Source organism: Erithacus rubecula, assembly GCF_903797595.1.
Source record: "Erithacus rubecula genome assembly, chromosome: 2".
Classification (NCBI taxonomy): domain Eukaryota; kingdom Metazoa; phylum Chordata; class Aves; order Passeriformes; family Muscicapidae; genus Erithacus; species Erithacus rubecula.
The window spans coordinates 43318811-43336662 of NC_136685.1; the positions used below are offsets into that span (position 1 = coordinate 43318811).

A 17852-nucleotide genomic window follows, 5' to 3' on the forward strand; every position below is an offset into this window, starting at 1 on the left:
ATTTCATTCTTGTTCTATCATCAGTTCACATTTGCTGCCACCAGACAGTCAGACAAATTCTCCCATTTATTACATTTATCACTGTTGCTGTTTGAATTTTGATATTCACTGATAAAAAAAAAAAAACAAAACCATGTATTTCTGATTTACAAGTAATTATTTTTATTTAATTTCTCTGCAAACCAACAGTGCTTGTAAAGCTGTTAATGAGTTACAATATGGATGTAGTTGTGGAGGCTGTCAGAGTCTTTGGCAATCTTTCCCTGCATCATGAGATCCGTGACTTCATCATGCAGAAAAAGAGTGAGTTACTTTTGCAATTGTAGGAGTTCTATTTTTAAATGTCCATGGTTCTAAAAAGAAAAGATTGTTAATAAGCTGTCTCAGTTAAAGGGTAGAAGCAATCTTCCCTGATGTTTTGCAAATTAGGCAAACATTGAATCCAATAATAGTAGTTATAAACACCATTTTATTTCAGTTTCATGAAAATGGAAATACTGGAGTAGGAAAAATATGCCATGGTATTTTCACAAAGGTAAATACTGCAATAACTCTGGCTTTCCTAAAGTTTCAGATTTGAAATTTCCCTTTACTCAAATAGCTTTTTGGATCCTGCAGGTTAGTAGTGATATGATATAAAATGAAAATCCAACTAACAACTCATTTAGGGTCATAATCTCAGATTTTTGATTCCCAAAGTCGACAGCTTGTTAGCACTTTGTAGCATGCAGCTGGGATTTGACTGCCTCAGCAAAAACCTCCTGTTTGCCTTAGGGTGAAGTAGGATACAAGTCTTCTCAAGTCCTCTTGCTTTGGGTATCTAAAGAGCTTTCGGGAAAATGGCAATTCCTTGCTTTCCACAGAAAGCATATCATCAGCTTTACACCAGTTCACTGTAAATTTTGTGGATTTTTTGGTCTGCCTCTTGGTGCTGAAAGTGAGGGGATCCAAGGGTGGCACACTACTATATTTGAAGGGAGAAGTGACCCTTAGTAGCTGGTTCCGCTGAACAGTCTCAGTTAAAGGACTGAATTTCCCAGCTGGGAAAGACTCTGGTGTTGGTGTGCCAAGCTCAGGAATTGCTGAGAGGATTCCTCTCAGTGAGGCCAGACCAGCTCCCTGGCTGGGTTTGGCTCCACAGCTCTGCAGTCAGTGCCAGCAGGTGCTGCAGGACGCTCCCACAGGAGCCCCAGGCTGCTGCACTTCCAGCTGGACAACCCTGCACTCACAGGGGAAAGAACTTCCCTCTCTGAGTGCCAGATGCCATATCCTTGCAATTTCTGCTGACTCTGGGATGGAAAGGGGAGGTGATATTTTCAAGAACTAAGCTGCAATTCAGTTTGGTCAACTTGGCTGCTTCTGGTGGGATTTTCACATTTCTTAGGTGTATTTTTATTACTAGAATTTCTGGTTTGTCATTTTGAAGGAAACTGATGTTCTGAATGATGTTGCTCTGTCATGTTCCTCCTCTGAAAATGTCACAGTAATGCACTGCAAGGGTGAATTTTTGGATAGGGTATCCTGCATTCAACTGCTTTCAAGAAGTGTATTGTAATGCCACTTGTATGATATATTCCTAGTAATATTGTTTCCTTCTTTACAATCCAGTATACAAGTTCATGATTGCTTTGCTCGATTCCAAGAACCGAGAGGTCTGTTTTTCTGCCTGTGGAGTTCTGCTCAATCTCACAGTAGATGAGAACAAACGAGCTTTTCTGATGGAAGAAGGAGGAATTGAGAAGTAAGTTCCTGGTTGTGCTTAAGAAAAGGCAATTCTGAGTATTTTAGCTGAAAGGTTTCAATTGGAATCATTTTTACTGAGGCCAGTAGCTTGTAATAAAGATGCCAGCATAATAGACATTTGGTATTTAAAGTTCTTTGAGAACAAACTTTTCATACAAGCCAAACCCCACAGAAAAGTCTCCCAAAGACACTCTGTGATGTACCCAGCAGAGGGTACCACTGAAGAAAGCAACTAAGGCCTGCAGCAGCTGCTTGTGCTTGGCAGTGAACAGCACAGTCAGTGTGTGTCTGGTCCAAGTGTGAAGGTGCTTCAGGAACTGATATCCCACATGGTCCCTTGCAATTTTTGTAATCATTTGGTTCTGTAGGGAAAGCTACCTGAAGTAGCCATGCTTGGCAGAGAACAGCTCCTGAGTCTCCTCTCTTTGGGAGTTCAAGTTTAAGGCACTATAACATTGTAAGGGATATTAGACCTTGAAAAACCACTGCAACACTTGTGGCTTTGATGTTCAGATAATAGCGGATCCAGCTTAATTGGAGCAACATGAAAGATCATGTTCCTGTGCTTGTAAAGCAGTTGGTACAGCCCACAGTTATGAAACAATATGCCTCACTTTGAAATGCTTTCCTGTTCATACATCACATAATTACTTTTTTATACACTGTAAACAATGCATAGTCTCCTCGTCCTTCCTTCCCATGTCCCATGTACAATATAAAGCTGGAAAAGGAGAATAAAAAAGAGTTGCTGGCAAATTGAATAATAAACGTGAGAAATTTCTATTATATAGAATATTCTGTAGCCTATAGAATCATATAAATTCAGATTTTTCTATACTGTATCTGAAAATTTGTGAGGAAAGGAACAAAAAGCAGTAACAGCATAGAATGAATCTAGAGAATTTGGAAGGAATTATTAAGGAGATCATCCTGACTGTACCAAACCAGCTCTATGCATTTCTGGAACTGTGGTTATTATACCAATTATATAGTGCCCCAAAGACAATAGGAAATTAGTCTTATGAGAGAGTTAAATTAAAAAAAAAATAGGGCAAATTCTTTTGGCTTTTCATTAGATGCCTCCTGTTGTTCCACAATGATTGCCTTCACAGAGGAGAAAAAAAAGCAAACCTCTTTTTGCATGGTCTTCCATAACTGTTATTTTCAGCCATACCTGAATATAGTAGTTATCCTTTACTAATCAACAGATTATAACTCTCTCTGTGAAGTGGAGAAGTGAGGGAAGGAGGGGATCCTAAGGTTGAAGAAGAGAACAGCAGTGAGGGATTGCTATTGGAGAGGTCACCAGGGACAGCAGGTGGAAGAGGTTTAGTTTTGCAGCCCCAGGAGCTGGGAACTCTGCAGTTTGGAAATGGGAGCTCTGGATAGCTACTGTGTGTAAGCTGGTGCAGGTAGAAAATTTACAGCTTCATTTCAAAGTCCTGTTTAGGATCCAGCCTTCATTTGGTATCTTCAAGGAAGGGAGATGGGGAGAAAGGTCTGCAACCTAATGGTCCTTAATAAAAAAGGCATTTCTGAGAGGAGTTCCTTGGGAATGCAGGCTGAGGAAATGCAAGAATGGGTGATACCTGCAGAATTGTGAGACTTGGCTGGATGTGAAAGGTAATTCTTTGATCATGGAAGTAGAAAATTCCTTTGGATTTGTTTTTTTATGCGAGATGACCTGATGTGTAGTAAGATGGGTATTCTGACTGAATATTTTTCTGCATTCTCACCACCTTTTCCAGATGAATCGTTAGTGTCTGATAAAGTTTGGCTTGGATTGCAATCTCTGCTTTAGTGGTAGCCCAGATTTGGGGCAGTCACAGACTATAATGAAATTTGATGGAAGCTTAATGTCTTTGAAGTAGTTATATTTACAAAGTCTGTGAGTGCAATTGATCAGTTTGGTTAGAAAGTTAGAGGATGGGCAGCTGCAGGCAGGCACACATGGTTAGACAAAAGGCATGTCCACATCCTTGGGCAACTACACTAAATGAAAAGGGGGAAGTTACAGAGGAAGAAAGTAGCATCTGAAGTTTATTAACGTAGAATTTTCCTGCAAACCTCCATGGAGCTTGCTTACATTTCTGGACTGCCAGATTTGGAAGAGCTCAGGAGAAAATTCCACAGAACAAACCCCTGGTTTTGTTTGGCACTGACAGGTTGGTTGACTGCCTACAAGACTTTGGGCCAGCAGACTGGCAGCTCTCGTGTTTGATCTGCAAAACCCTGTGGAACTACAGCGAGGACATGACGAGCGCGGCCTCCTGCTTTGGAGAGGACACCAACACGCTGCTGCTGCTGCTCACAGCGTTTCTGGGTGAGACTCCTGCTCTTGGTCTCTTTTCCTCAATAGAAGAAATGCAAGGAGCAAAATCAAAGCAGGCTTGGTTTGGGTGGGAAGTCTGTCCTGCAGCTTTCAGTGGCTGGCCAGTGTGGAGTGTCCAGCAGCACAGTGGTCCCTGTGCAGCACACACTGGTCCCTTGGGGTCATGGCATTTCTGGACTGCAGCAGGCTGAGTTTGCTGCCTGGCCACCTTTCTTTTCTCTCCATGGTCTCCATGTGGGCAAGGACAACATCTGACAATGTCTCATCTGCACTCTAAAGTCAGGAAGGGCATGCTTTTTGCTCCACAAAGGCTAAAAGGTGAATGTAAGGACCTTGATTTGCTTACCCAGTGGCATATTTTCATCTGGGCATTTACTTTTGCTTCAAATTTTACATAGTTTAATGGCTGTGTAACAGTCCTGTAGCCAGTATATGTAATTTTACTCCTTTAGTTTTTAAGCGCTGCTTTGCTTATGATTTTATTTTGGGTAGGTCACTTGCAATTCTCTTAAAAAAAAATCTTTAAAATATAAACTAAATTAAAGGAAACTAACTATGTTTGACAATGGTTTTAACTGGAAATTGATTTAAGATGTATGCTTACTGTCAGGCACAGAATGTGAAATCTCATGGTGTCTTTTGTTGTAGACAAATCAGAAAAGTGGATGGATTTGTGAGAACTTTTTTCCAGTTAAAGCAGAATTACTGATATTTGCTGCTGTAATAGTTCCTTGTATTACATTCCTTGCTATGTGGACTTTATGTGTGCAGTAATTCCATCTATTTATCCAAAACCAGCAGTGATTCAAAGTTATTACTGCACTTTTTAACATTCTGCAAGAGACCTGCAAACTTTACAGCACAATTATGCTTGCATTTTCTGGCACACAGCAAGGGGTATATATATTTGTGTTAGAAAGTACGTGCTTATTTTTTTCTTCTGCAATTAACACTGCTTATTGAAGCAATTGATTTGACTGCACAGTCCAGGCTGGATAGCAATTGTAGCTCTCATTGAATAGTATAACTTTCCTGAACTGGAAGTTCACATACAATTGCAATTTCAGTTACAGCTGTGATTGTAATGCAGCTGTAATGGTAATTAATTAGGAATAGGTTAGAATTAAATCAGAAGGCCAGTCATTCTTCACACTAGTCAGAAGAGGAGCTGTGGGAAAAGCACATCTTACTCATTGGATCTGGTTCCTCTGTGTGCAGAGAGCCAACAGATCTTAGTAATAGCAGCTGGTTAATATTGTCCTACATCTTCCTCCTGCCATTGTGTCCAGTAACAGCCTTGAACTGTCATTGCTCTGATTCTATCATTCAGGAAGCAGGAGGCAACTGCTGACAGCCAGTGAACTGTACTTGAGCGTCAGCACACCCTCAGGAAGCGGAAAAAGTGGAGCATGGCACAGCAGACACCTCGCTTCACCTGCTGTGCTTGGCCTCCTACCCTTTATTTTTCCCTTCCCCATCTGGCACAGGATGAGAAAAGATACAAGGAAGCAAAGGGAATGGAAATGGCCTGAAAAGATGATGTGCCCAAGAGAAAGGCTAGACAAAGGGCACTATTTGTTTTTTGGGTTTTTTTCCCTGCCTGGTCCCAGCAGCCTGGGATGCAGTGGCCCTGCTTTCCAATGGCACTTGTCATTCAACTTCTTTCAGCTGCTCTTGAGTTTCATGTCACTCTGCTGGCTCAGAGCTTCTGGAGGCTGCTGTTCCCAAGCCCCTGGCAGCAGCTTTGCCTTGGCCCGTCATGAGCAGCAATGAAGATGAGCCTTTGTCTTGGGAACATTCTTCTGTTTGGTCTTTCACTGGAAAGAAAGTTTCTCCCTCTCTCTCCAGACTTTTTCTTGGGCTGACTTTTACCTCCACTATCAATTCCAAGAAGTTATTTTGGAATCTCAGCTCATGTGAACTCTTACATGACATGACAGAGCTTGCAGGGCTCCCAGCCCCTGTCTTGCCAGTGTTTCAAGGATGGGCAGCCCTTGCAGACTGCAGGGGTCTGCACTCCAGTCTCCAGTTTCCCCCACAGTATGCAGGCCCAGTGTGTTTGTCTTGTTCCTGGGCTTGCAGCCAGCACATATGCTCTTTGGCCAGGACCCAATATTTCTGGTTTTTGAGGAGAGTCGTGGGAAAATTAAATTATCTGAGGATGCACAGCTTGCATGCAGAACACTGATCCTCACTGATCCACAGCGTTACTCACGTTCTGCTTTGGGAAATTTACTGTTTCAATTCAACACTTCAGCTTTGAACTGCTTCTGACCCTTGTTCTTGTAGGCTGGAATTCTCGACCTCAGTGATTCCATAAATACTCAGTCGACTTCTGGGGGAGCACAGCTGTCTAATAAAAGGGAGAAATGCCTCTCACTCTGTGTTAGAACAGAGTTAATTTGGGTAGAAGAAAACAGGAGTAGCAAAGCAATTCCCCTTGAAAACAAACCCCATAATCCCTTATTTTCCACCTCAGGGTCTCTGGGTTCTCTGCTGCTGAGATTGATTTTAGGTATGTTGGGTTACTGTGCCATTGATAGAACAAGAGCTAATGGGCACAGGCTGCAATAAGACAAAATTCCAATTAAACATTAGAAAAAGAGATTTCCATTGTGGCGAGGGTTAAGCACTGGAACAGGCTATGTTGTAGAAGGTGTTCAGTACTCAACAGTACATGGAGTAGGGCAAACTGATACCTGGTGACTCTGCTCCAGAGGTTTTTTCCAACCTGAATTATCCTATGATATCATCAAATACAGATTTGATATCGGAGGCTGGATTTTATCTCCAATTACGTTTTCTTCCTGCAGAGATATGACATTCTTCTTTAAATAATGGGTGTTCTTTTCCTCTTTATTTTATTGCAGAAAAACTCTAAATGTCATCTCCTTACCTAGAACCCCTTTTGGAATCTTTCTCACAATCAGCCTGTCTTTAATTTTGGTAGTTGCAGTCTAGTGGCACAAGAGCCAAGTACTGTTTCCAGTTGCTGGTAACTTTGTGTGAGCTGGAGCCCATCTCCACACACAGAAATGTCATTTCCTCCTTCATACCTGTCTCAGCTCAGGCCACCTGATCTGCATGAGCACTTTGGCATGCTTTTGGATGGGAGTAAGTGCTGTTGGAGCATCTCTTCTACACAGAGTTTGACTCAAAATGTGGGTAACTGAAGTTTTCTTCAGCCTCAATTTGCTTTTACCTGCTGTGACTGTGCAATAAGCTCCCTAAAGAGTTATTTATTTATCACATTGTGAATCTGGTGCTTTTTCATAGTGTAGGCCAAGGTTAAGTGTTGCCCATTTGGGACAGGATTCTGCCTTCATTTCAGGCCTGTTTATGGCCAAAAGGCTGTCAAATACCCTTCTGTTAAACTGTGTGAAAACATTTGCTCAGCATTATCAGCTGTGTTTGTGGATTCTCCTGATTCAGGAGAATGCTTCTGGTTATAGACTGATTTCTGTTTTCTCAAGAGTTTGTCTCTTTGCCACATCCAATGCCAAGCAAAGGGGAGGGGGAAAAATGACTGATGACTTCCTTTCATTCCCAACCTTGTCTTTATTAAAGACTGTCCTGTTGTTTTATTTTTGAAATTTGCAAGGAAGGGAGAGCATCAGTAAATACAATAACTAGAGTGGTTCAAGTTCCTTCAGTGTGAGAGTAGATAGAGTTTGAAAGAATCTCCAGATTAGCAGAGCAATTTGGGGTAGGAAAAACATAATTATAGTTAGATCAATGGATTGATTACTTCAGCAAGATTGCTGTGGGCAGTTCTAAACCCTGGGAACTTTCCAGACTGACAGTCACAGTAAATATTCAATCTCAGAGACAGTTTTTGTCTCAGAGACACTGTGAGGTGTGAGAATAAAAGAACCTGCAGTACCATTTTCACTGTTCTATGGACCTTACCATCCCTATTTCCAATTAAATCTAAGACACTCAGACAGTGATGCTTAACTTATCTCAAGTGCAGTTAAGACATCAGCATACATAGCTGGTAAGGTGCATGTGTCACAAAATGTGTTGTTGAGTATATTTTCATCTGGAACTGATGATGGTATTTTTCTTGATTACAGATGAAGAGGTAGAGTTGGTGTGCAGCCTTGACAAAGATATAAAGGACTGCCAAAGAGTGTATTGGGAAAGAGAGTTCAAACCTGTGGCAGAAAAACTTCGTGACAGAATTCAAAGCCATCACTCTTCCAGCTGAGTCTATCACTCCAGTTTAATCAGTCAGGGTTTTTTTTGTCGGGTAAATTTTATATTTCTAATATACCTATACATTGCCATTGGAAAGCTTGTTGGAGAGCATGACTGTTTAAAAAAAAGAAGTTAGAAAAGCCTGGCATTTATGTACTGGATGCTATCTTTTGAAGAGCTTGTATGAAATTTTTGCATGTGTTTTACAATATACTTGAGCTGATGAAGCAGCTGTTCAGTGTGACTTGTCTAGTAATTGCATTGTTTCTTGACTGGAAAAATGAAACAAAATATTTGCTGAACTTCTAATTTTTAAAAGGTGAGTTATGAGTGAGCACTGGGACCTACGTGGTACCAAAAATTCTCTGCAAACGAATGTTACTTGACGGGAGCCACAGACTCCAGCAGACTTTGATACACTTTTACCTTAAGGAACTTCTGTGATAGAATGCTGTTGGGATATTGACCTGTGTTCCTTCATGAGCATCACTCATCAGGTCCAGCTGTGCTGTCTCTCCTGACTTGGGACTTCACATCTTTTGGCAAAACACCAATACCCTGATGTCAGAGAAGACTTTACCTTCTTTCAGTTGGTCCCACACTGCCAGGAGCTGCCTGTGTGCCCTCTGCTTCTCAGACTTCTTGTCCAGCTGTCTCCCCTGAAGCTGTGTCCCCATCTGTGGGGCCATAACAGATCTCTTTTACCCTGTTCTTCCTGATGGCTGCGGCTCCAGCCTGGCAATCCCAGGAGACTGGAGAAATTTGTTGGGAGGCAGCAATTCAAAGCTCCCTCAGTAGTACTGTTCTTTCTACCTTTGGTAGTGCCCACATCTCTGCTTCCAGGTGAGGAGAGGCAGGGAGGAGGCCAGGAGGCCATAGGAGACGGGCAGCAAGACTTCTTTCCTAGTTTAGATCCCTGCTTTTACAGGGCAGGGAAAGGGAGATTTTGTGGTCCAGGTTTTGGGAGTGGTGAGGAGGAAACTTCGGTGGAAGTGATAAAATTGGCTCCATTCTTTGTGTCTCAGAGGCTCAGGTGTTGCTTGTGCCCAGCAAGGCTCAGCCCTGCTTTGGGAGCTTGCGTGGTGGCAGCCGCTGTCACTGCAATCCCCAGGAGAGAAGTGCTCAGCATTCAATGTGGTTTGGCTCCAACAACTGCTCTGCTCAGCTCAAAATTATCTCAGTTATCATCCCTTTTTAATTTTAGCTGAAGTTGAAGGGAAGATAAATGACTTTAATATCCCATTTGTTTCTGGGAGAAAAGAATGGGTTTGCTTTGAGAGAGTATTAAAGAAGGGATGATGGGTAAGTAGTCCCTGTGGGGAAGAAGCTGGAGGCATTTGTTCCTGGCATTTGTGTCACAGCACGGCAGGCAAACACCCGCTGGGCAGGGCAGGGTGGGGGCACTGGAAAAGGTGCCTGTGGGCAAGCCCTGTCAGCAGGACTGATCAGAATTGACAAGGGCTGAGTCTTTGTCACAAGGCAGCTGAAACTGACAGCTGGCTCAAGTCAAGGTGGTACTTGGACAATTAAGATTTGTTCAAATACAACACTAATTATGTCAGTATTACTGACCAAACTGTAACCAAGAGCCTGAAGTGTTGTGTCTGCAGCACAGGGCAGAGCTGGGGCTCCTGGGACAGCCACTGTGTGAGCTCTGGCCTTTGTGCAGGAAGAGGCATGTTCAGAGGAGCTGGATTGAGAAGAGGGGGCAGCACAGGACTCTTGACCACCCCTCTGGTCGAGGTATACCAGCCTCAGTCTTCCTCTGGAGAAAAACCCGTGGGTAGTAAGAAGCAGCCCCAGACTGCTGGATTTCAGGTGTGTTCTTACAGTATTGTTTACCATGTAGATGTCTCTGCCACAGACCTCAGCACAGCAGCTCTCTCATGTCCAGGAGCCTATTCCTGTTCTCCTTGGGATGAGCTGCCAGCACTGCAGCTGAGGTGCACGAGAGGCTGCTGCACTCCACAGCCATGGGCTGGGGCTCTGCCAGAGCTGCCCTGGGGTACTGGGCAGCAAGGTGGGATTGCCTGCAGGTTGTGGCTTGTGCTCTGATGGCAGCTGTGACCAGATAAAGCCACTCACACACAGATCCACTGCAGTGTTTGCTGCTTGGAAAGCGAGAGGGCACTTGGATGTGGCTGGAGAGCATAGGATGGAAATGGCCAGTTTGGGTTTCTTGGAAAAATTAAGGCCTTTGGCCTCAGAAAGCACCTGGAGACTCAAGTGCTGCAGGAACTGTTCACAGCCTGGAAAGGCACAGCTCAGCTGTACAATGCCCTTAAGACAGGAAAGTTTTGCTCTGTTTTTGGAACATTAAAAATCCTGTATTTTCAGTTAAGAGGAAACACCAGATGCTTCCTGTTAGTCACAATTTTTGACAGTTTATTAATCTTTCTCCCCCAGATCTTTTTAGATATTTTAGCTTCTTGGACTGTAAACTTAAAACTGTTCTCAGAAAGTTCTGTAGAAAGAGAAACCAATCTGAGATGAGACCCAGGCCAGAGGACAAAAATTAAACTGATGCTGCTTGTGGGCTTGGGAAAATCCATTTCACAGTCACAGAAAATCATACAATCAGCTGCAAAGGACCCATCAGCATCACTGAGTCCAACTCCTGGCCCTGCACCACTCACCCCAAGAATGACAAGTTGTGCCTGAGAGCCTAGTCCAAATGGGTGAAAATATCAGCAGTACAGAAGAGGTTTCCCCACTACAGTTACTGAAGCTCTAGCTCAGTTTTTGAACTTCTCCTCCCACCATTTTAGACTCAGTTAAAAAATTATGGCTCGTGATTTTAACTATGTTTGCTCAGTTACTGTTTCAAACACTTTAAATGGTCTTAGAACCCGTAAGAACAGAAGCGTAAAGTTAAACTACACAGAAACACCAAGAGAAAAAGTTGTTACCTTTATTTCAAAAATACCAGTAATACTGACAAATTTAAAAAGCAATTCACACTCATACAAAAGTATTCATGTGTTCTCCAAAACCACTGTATATTAAATGTCAGCATTTAAATCATGTTTTGATTTACTAAAAATAGATGTTTTTTAGCCTAGTTATTTAAGCAACTGCAAAAATCATTAAGACCAGCGTTGGGCATGTAATACAGTAGGACTGTTTGGCAGTCTAGAACAACATTCCCACACCTTGTCCTAGGCTCCTTCTTGGTTCATCCGTGAAAAGGAGGACAAGAAGCTACTCGACACTTTGTGTAGGTAGATCTCTAAGAAGCTCTGAGGACTCCAGTCCCCTTCTTTCCATAGGAAGACCATTGCACTTTGGAGCTCACGAAATAATGCTGAACAAACATCCTGTTTTTTAAGGCTAAACTAGTTGAGAAAATTGACTGCTATCTTTCAAATTATCAGTGTGGACAGAGGAGGTTTAGTTCTGATTAAAAAGGGAACCTAAATAACAAGGCTTTTTTGAAACCACACACAGTAAAGGCTCAGACAATAGCAGTGCTCACTTTCACTTCTAGCTCAACTGGAACAGCCTGGGTCTGTTCACTCCACCTGCACAAATAGCAGCATCAAGATTTTCTAAAATTATTCTCGTAGGGAAAGCAAATGGCATCAAGTCCCAGTTCTTTTCGCACTCCGACTCCCACAATATTTGCCTTAACACAAGATCTATGTATCTATGGTTTGCTATATTGCCACAAGTTCAGAGAATGTCCCGGGCTGTCTAAAGCCAAAATACCATGAGCAGGCAGCACTTCTGCACAACCCTGTCTGTCAACTGCCAAGCATTCGCTGCCCAGTGGCAGCAATGATATTCCAAACATGGAAATAGCTGAAACTAAAGGAGTTATGGCACAATGGGCATCTTAACTTATAGCTACTGTTGGTCCTGAGGCTTCGTATCTTCCTCTGCCATACTGCAGCTGCAGAACATTCCAACGTCGACAGGCAGCCAGAGACATCAGGTCATATAGCGAGTAATAGCTCTCAGAGCATAAAGTAGTTCGGCTTGCATCCGAGCTTCTACCAGAAGCAAATTTACATGGACCTTCAGGAGAGAGGAGAAATTACGCTTTAGCACAGTGCTCACCATCATATGCTGCACAAGGGAAGCCTCGGGCCTGTGGATGTTGCACTGGTGCATCAGCAGGGGAGCACTGCCCATGTCACCACCCGGACCTCACTGTGGAGCTCACTGAGAGGAGCACAGGAACCAATGCCACACCTGGTGCTGTGGCACAGCATGGCTCTGGCTCACGGGCACACTTAGGTAGGGCTAGACCATAGGAAGAGGCATTCATCCTTTATCAGACCACATGGTTTAGCAGGAAAAAGCAGACAAGCTTTCAAGCACACAAGCCGTTCTTCAGCAGCACAATTATGCAGAGCTTGTTCAATTTTGATGAGGCTAATGATTAAAGGCAGAGGGGCATTGAATACCTGTGGAGCAGAGGGTGGTGCTAACAAAGGCAGAGGTGATGAGGACATTGGCCCCTGGGGACTGAGAGTTACACACAAGCCACAGGTGTTCAGTAGCTACTGGAGGTAGGAATTTTAGTTCCCCACATCATCCCCCCAATGCTTTTACTGCATTTCTTTGAGGATGAGATCAGAAACTTGTGGCAGGGTGTGAAAGTATTTTCTCACTGACAGCAGGTTGCTGTGAGTTTGCTCTGGCATGTAAGGGTTGTGTGTGGTTTCAGCTGCATGATCTTCATGAGGATGTACGTTCAGTGACACATATGGAAATGAGCCTTGGACTTTGATGGCTATGGAGATCCAAAGTTTTGGGCTTTAAGGAAGGATTTGTGTGCTTGGGAAGGTTATCAATCACAGTCTAACCAAAACATAGACACTGTTTTACTTGAACCATCTTAAATCATTGCAGTTATAGAACCCTGCTTTAAGGGGTTTATCAGAATCTCTAATAATATGAACATTAGTGATTTCTGCATTTTTTGTTTCAGCATTGAGTTTAAGTGAATCCAAGAAATATCTTTCCAAAGAAAAACTGAAGGATATAAACTTAGTAGATTCAATATCTGGGAGTTAACAGCAGGAAATGTGACTGAGAGGTACAATTCAGACTGTAACCCAGTTGGGCTTTAACAAAGAAACTGCTTTGGGACTATCCATGCCAGAAGGAGCAGGGGACTGGAAAGACCCTGCGGCAGCCAGAGCTGTTCCAGGTCTGCTGCCAAAGGATGGATGGATGGATCTTGCACCACTTCCCTGCCTCTCTGAGATACAGGCAATACTGACTGCAGTTGAGGTGAAGCTATACCATTCTCATGTCTAACCCCCTGTTACTGCTCAAAGCTTGCCCAGTCCATGTCAGCTGTTAGCCAGCACACAAGCAGCAGGAAAGGGGAGATTATTTCAGCCTGAGAACACGACATTTCCCAATGACTTGATTGTGAGCAGAACCCCAGGAGCATCAGCTAAAGCTTAAGCTCTGTTGCTGTCAAGGAGACACTGATCTGGGTCCCTCAGCATGCACACCAACTGTACCTTCTCAGAGTGTTCAAACTGTCTCCAGAAGCTATCATACATTCTTTTTGTGGTCTTTTCAGGAGTGCAAACCACAGTCTTGATATAAACTTTAAAGCTGCGGTCCAACAACTGATTAATTTCACCATAGTCATAATCGTCGTATCTGTTTGGAATTGAAAGAAAAACACTTTCATTTTCAAGCAGCAGTTACTCCACTTGCATTGTTTCAAGTTCCTATGGCAAAACAAATTATTGGGTAAGTGTAGCACTAGTGGCCCTCCCTCATAAACAAAAATATGTTTAAAAATACATGGATGTTTGCTTAATAAATAGTTGTGGTTCAACCCGAGAACAAAAAGCCAGTGTGTTTAAAACAAAAACAGTAAAACTGACCTTATTCCAAACATACAGTGAATATAGTTCCAAATAGCTCGTCTTAGCATTGAGGTATCCACATCTTTGTGCATGGCCATTGTGTTGTAAGTCAGATTATAAGCAATATGGAACTTCTCATCAAGTAGTTGTCCCACATCTGGATAAAGACGATTAACCAAGGAATAGCCATGGTCTTCCCAGGAATAATCCTTAGAGTAAATAAAAATGCAGAGTAGAGCATTTCAGAAATGAACTTGTGAAGACCCAGAGCTTTAATATAGTTACAGATCCCAGGGCAGATATTTCACTGGGGGTGGGGGTTGTTCACTTGCTGGCTTTAGGCCTCACCCATGGGACAGTGAGAGCACAGCCATTTCCAGGTTTGGTATGTGGCACAATGAGCAGGTTGTTCCCTAAGGCTCTTGACAGCAGCCCCCAGCCCTTTACCTGAACTCGAAAGGTGGGCACGTGCATTCCATGTCTGGAGAAGTCTTTGTAACCATAGCTGGTATCCTCAAAGTGACGAGACACATCCCTTGTTGCTGCAGATTCTTCATCTTCTGTTAATGGCAAACAGAATTTCACACCATTTGGAAAGAACAAATTGGAAGTGTGTGAGCAAAACTCTGCAAAAGAATGGGTCTATGTGCCTTTTAATCAAATACATTTTCACTGTACTACCCATATTATGATTCTCTAGTACAGCTCTGTGACTGCAGCTGTGGTGTTCACAGGCAACTCCTTGAAAAATACTCAGGCTTTTTCTTACAGACAAAAATCTTTTTCTCCCTTCTGTTGTGCTGCAGTCTTCATCCTATCCCCTAAATCTAGGGGACATTCTCCCCCAACTTAAGAGGTCTGTAAAAATGTCAGGGGAAAAATCTGGTTTGGAACAGAGAGCTTATTAAAAAAGAAATTTCTGAGGCTTCTATGCCAAGTTTGTGTTAGAGGAAATTGCATTGAAAAGCCCATGACAACCCTAAACTTGTAATAGATTAAGTAGTGTCTCTCAGTCATCTGAAAAGTAATGTTTTGTACACTTAAATAGCAAAGTATGTCAAGTGTCTTGTTTTTACAGCATCTTGCAGGATGCTTAAATCTCCTGTGAAACTTCTAAAACTCTCAAGAGAGAGATTCCATTTCTTCTGGATATTTCTATAAAATATTGGTCAGAGAGTGTTATGGTGTGTCTGCGAGCAGTCACAAATCTTGGCACTACTTTGCTTTTAAGTGTTCCTGGAAGAAAACAAGGCATCCCTAATCTTGATTCCTTCAAAGAAATGGTAATGTTTCTGAGACATCAAATAGCACTTCTTTCCCCTTTTGCAGGAGGCTTTCTTCAAATAATTTGGAAGTGTCTTAATAAATACATATTCAGACTATATCTGCACTACCTGAAGAACACACGAACATGCTTTCTCTCTTCTCTCTTTCAAAACGTGTGGCCATCTCTTCTTGGCTGGCTTCCTCTTCATCTCTGCACTCCTGCAGCTGCTTCATTTTCTCCATAAGAGCTTCAACTTCACAGACAGACTCTGTAGACTAAAAGAAGAAAAAGAGATTTCATTTGCATGCAAAAGGAACTGACAACGATGGCAGAAATTGCCAAGCCAGAAAGTTTAAACACAAGTGATGAAGTCCTTTACATCTTTAAATACAGATTTTTCAAGGAACAGTTTTTGAAAGAAACCTGTACTGACCCAGTGGTTTACATTTAGTCATCATCTTTTCTCAATTAGATCCCTGGTATTTTTAGCATGATTTAAAAATCACAGCATTTTGGAACTAGCTGTTCTCACACTAAAATTAGTTACTCTTTGTCTAAATGTTCAGCAACTGAAAAACAAGGAGCTGTAACAGAAATTCTGATAGAGGAAGTAACCACAATTTAACACTCAACTGTATTTTTCCCTCCTCTGCTCAGAGAGGAGAAACATGGAAGGAAAAAGGAAGGGTGAGTATAAATGCAGATTTAATGAAGCCTCAAAAGAAAGCCAGTGCAAGATAATAATCTTTTACAAGAGCTGTTTTAATACCACAAGAATTCAGTAATTGATCTTGTAAACTTTCATCAACACCGAAATGAAGTAAAATTATCTTTAATTTATACAGTTCTGCCCCTTTCCTCCCTGTCTTTTGCAGTCTGCTCCTTCAGAAAGCCAGAAAGCTCCATCAAACAAATTTAAATGCCACCCACACCACTGCAGTAAAATATCACAGGCAGGGATCTTGCAGTGAGAATACCCTCATGGCTGTTCTTAAACCAACACTTAGTGCACACCGTGGTTTTCATCAAGGGAAAACAAGTCCAGATCAGCCTAACTACTGCAGGCAGGAGAGATTGTTTTAAAGAGTCACAAAGTGAATGATCTGTTGTGTGATGCATGACAAACACCTAAAGGCAAAAAAGTCAGAGCCTGGACTCAAAGGAAGAGCCAACTTTCCACTGGCTGATGAAAAACGAATTCCTGGCCACTGCTGTTCAGGACACGTGTCATGAACTAGCTGAGACTGGGACTCATCTCAGTTCACCTTCATGAATGACAGGCAGAAAAAAAAAGACAACAGGTTGTGTCTGTTTCTCCCTTTGGTAGCTTTGCCCAGCTTCCCAATATCATTTCAGATTCTCCTAAGTGCATTTGTTTCAATACCCACATCTGGATTAGGTTCATCAATCCCACTCTCAAAGAGCGAAAAGAGACAGGCACCCTCCACATATTAAGAAGTGACTACTATTGGAAGAGACTGTTTGTTCAGACACTTACTGGAATACTTCCAGCTTGGCTGGCATGGATTTCATCCACCCCGTGGTAACCATTTGTTATATCACATATGCAATAGTTACTGACAGAGGGGGGCCTGAAGGTGTGACCCCCTTCACAGTCGATCTCTGGGCTGATCCCACAGCCAAACGTGAAGGAAGCAAGGGAGTGGTAGTGTGTAAGGAGAACGACTGCATGGATCAGCTCTGCCAAGGACCAGCTGTTCTCTTCAGTCTTCAAAAGTTGCTTTAAAAATAATGCAAGACAAAAGTATAAAAGTAATTCATTTGACCCCACTTTAATGCAGTTTATCAACACATTTCTTTGCCAGGTAAAATAATTTTTCTGACATCAAAATGTGCTTCCTAACTCTCTGCTGCCATTAGCGTGCTCAGTGACCTGTTACCAGGTGACCTGCCAGACCTGGGCAATTAAGTTGGGGTTTCTCTCTTGCTCCTTGTGGTTTCTATCGAGGCCATACTGACTTGCATTGACATTTCACACCTCCAATAAAGATGCGACCACAGTTGTTGCACGTTTGTTCAAATGCTCTTTACAGCATCAGAAAACCCAGGCAACTGCTTGCAGATCAGCCAAGTGAAAACCTGGCTCTAGGGCCAGGCTCCCTCCACCTTGTCCCTGTGGTGGAATGCTCTAGATTCAACAAGAAACTTCAAACCCCAACTTCCCCTTAAGGCAGGAAAGTGTGGGAGGTTTGGGGCCTTCTGGCAGAGTGTGCATCCTCCCCCACAGCCTCCAGCTGGACCTGTCACCACCTCCCACCAGCAGCACCCAGGAAGTCTGAGCACCCACGTGCTCCTTGCTATGGGCACAGAGGACAGCAGAGGGGTGGAAGAAGCAGCCCCTTGGTGGTTTGTTGGTGCTGCAGTCCTGGCTGTCCTGTACCACCACCAACCCCTGGGCAGCTCTGCCAGCCTGCTCCCTCCATACCAGCCTGAAAACTCAGCATTTAAACTG

General features: G+C 42.9%; 2 protein-coding genes across 11 annotated transcripts in view; one reads left to right on the plus strand and one right to left on the minus strand.

Annotated features, from left to right (window-relative positions):
- The window catches only part of ARMC2 (armadillo repeat containing 2), a 61711-nt gene extending 53206 nt beyond the window's left edge, over nucleotides 1–8505 (plus strand). For all 4 annotated transcript variants that reach the window (XM_079298696.1, XM_079298698.1, XM_079298697.1 and 1 more), the window contains 4 exons: nucleotides 190–303; nucleotides 1609–1741; nucleotides 3909–4066; nucleotides 8152–8505. In XM_079298696.1, coding sequence (XP_079154822.1) covers nucleotides 190–303; nucleotides 1609–1741; nucleotides 3909–4066; nucleotides 8152–8285 — 539 coding nt within the window. In that variant the 3' untranslated portion in view covers nucleotides 8286–8505. The remainder of the gene's footprint in view (nucleotides 1–189; nucleotides 304–1608; nucleotides 1742–3908; nucleotides 4067–8151) is intronic.
- A 2667-nt stretch (nucleotides 8506–11172) lies between these two features.
- SESN1 (sestrin 1) overlaps nucleotides 11173–17852 on the minus strand; it is a 75138-nt gene continuing 68458 nt past the window's right edge. For all 7 annotated transcript variants that reach the window (XM_079298730.1, XM_079298736.1, XM_079298734.1 and 4 more), the window contains 6 exons: nucleotides 16878–17120; nucleotides 15507–15654; nucleotides 14560–14672; nucleotides 14131–14321; nucleotides 13756–13900; nucleotides 11173–12292 (listed from right to left, as the gene is read on the minus strand). In XM_079298730.1, coding sequence (XP_079154856.1) covers nucleotides 12206–12292; nucleotides 13756–13900; nucleotides 14131–14321; nucleotides 14560–14672; nucleotides 15507–15654; nucleotides 16878–17120 — 927 coding nt within the window. In that variant the 3' untranslated portion in view covers nucleotides 11173–12205. The remainder of the gene's footprint in view (nucleotides 12293–13755; nucleotides 13901–14130; nucleotides 14322–14559; nucleotides 14673–15506; nucleotides 15655–16877; nucleotides 17121–17852) is intronic.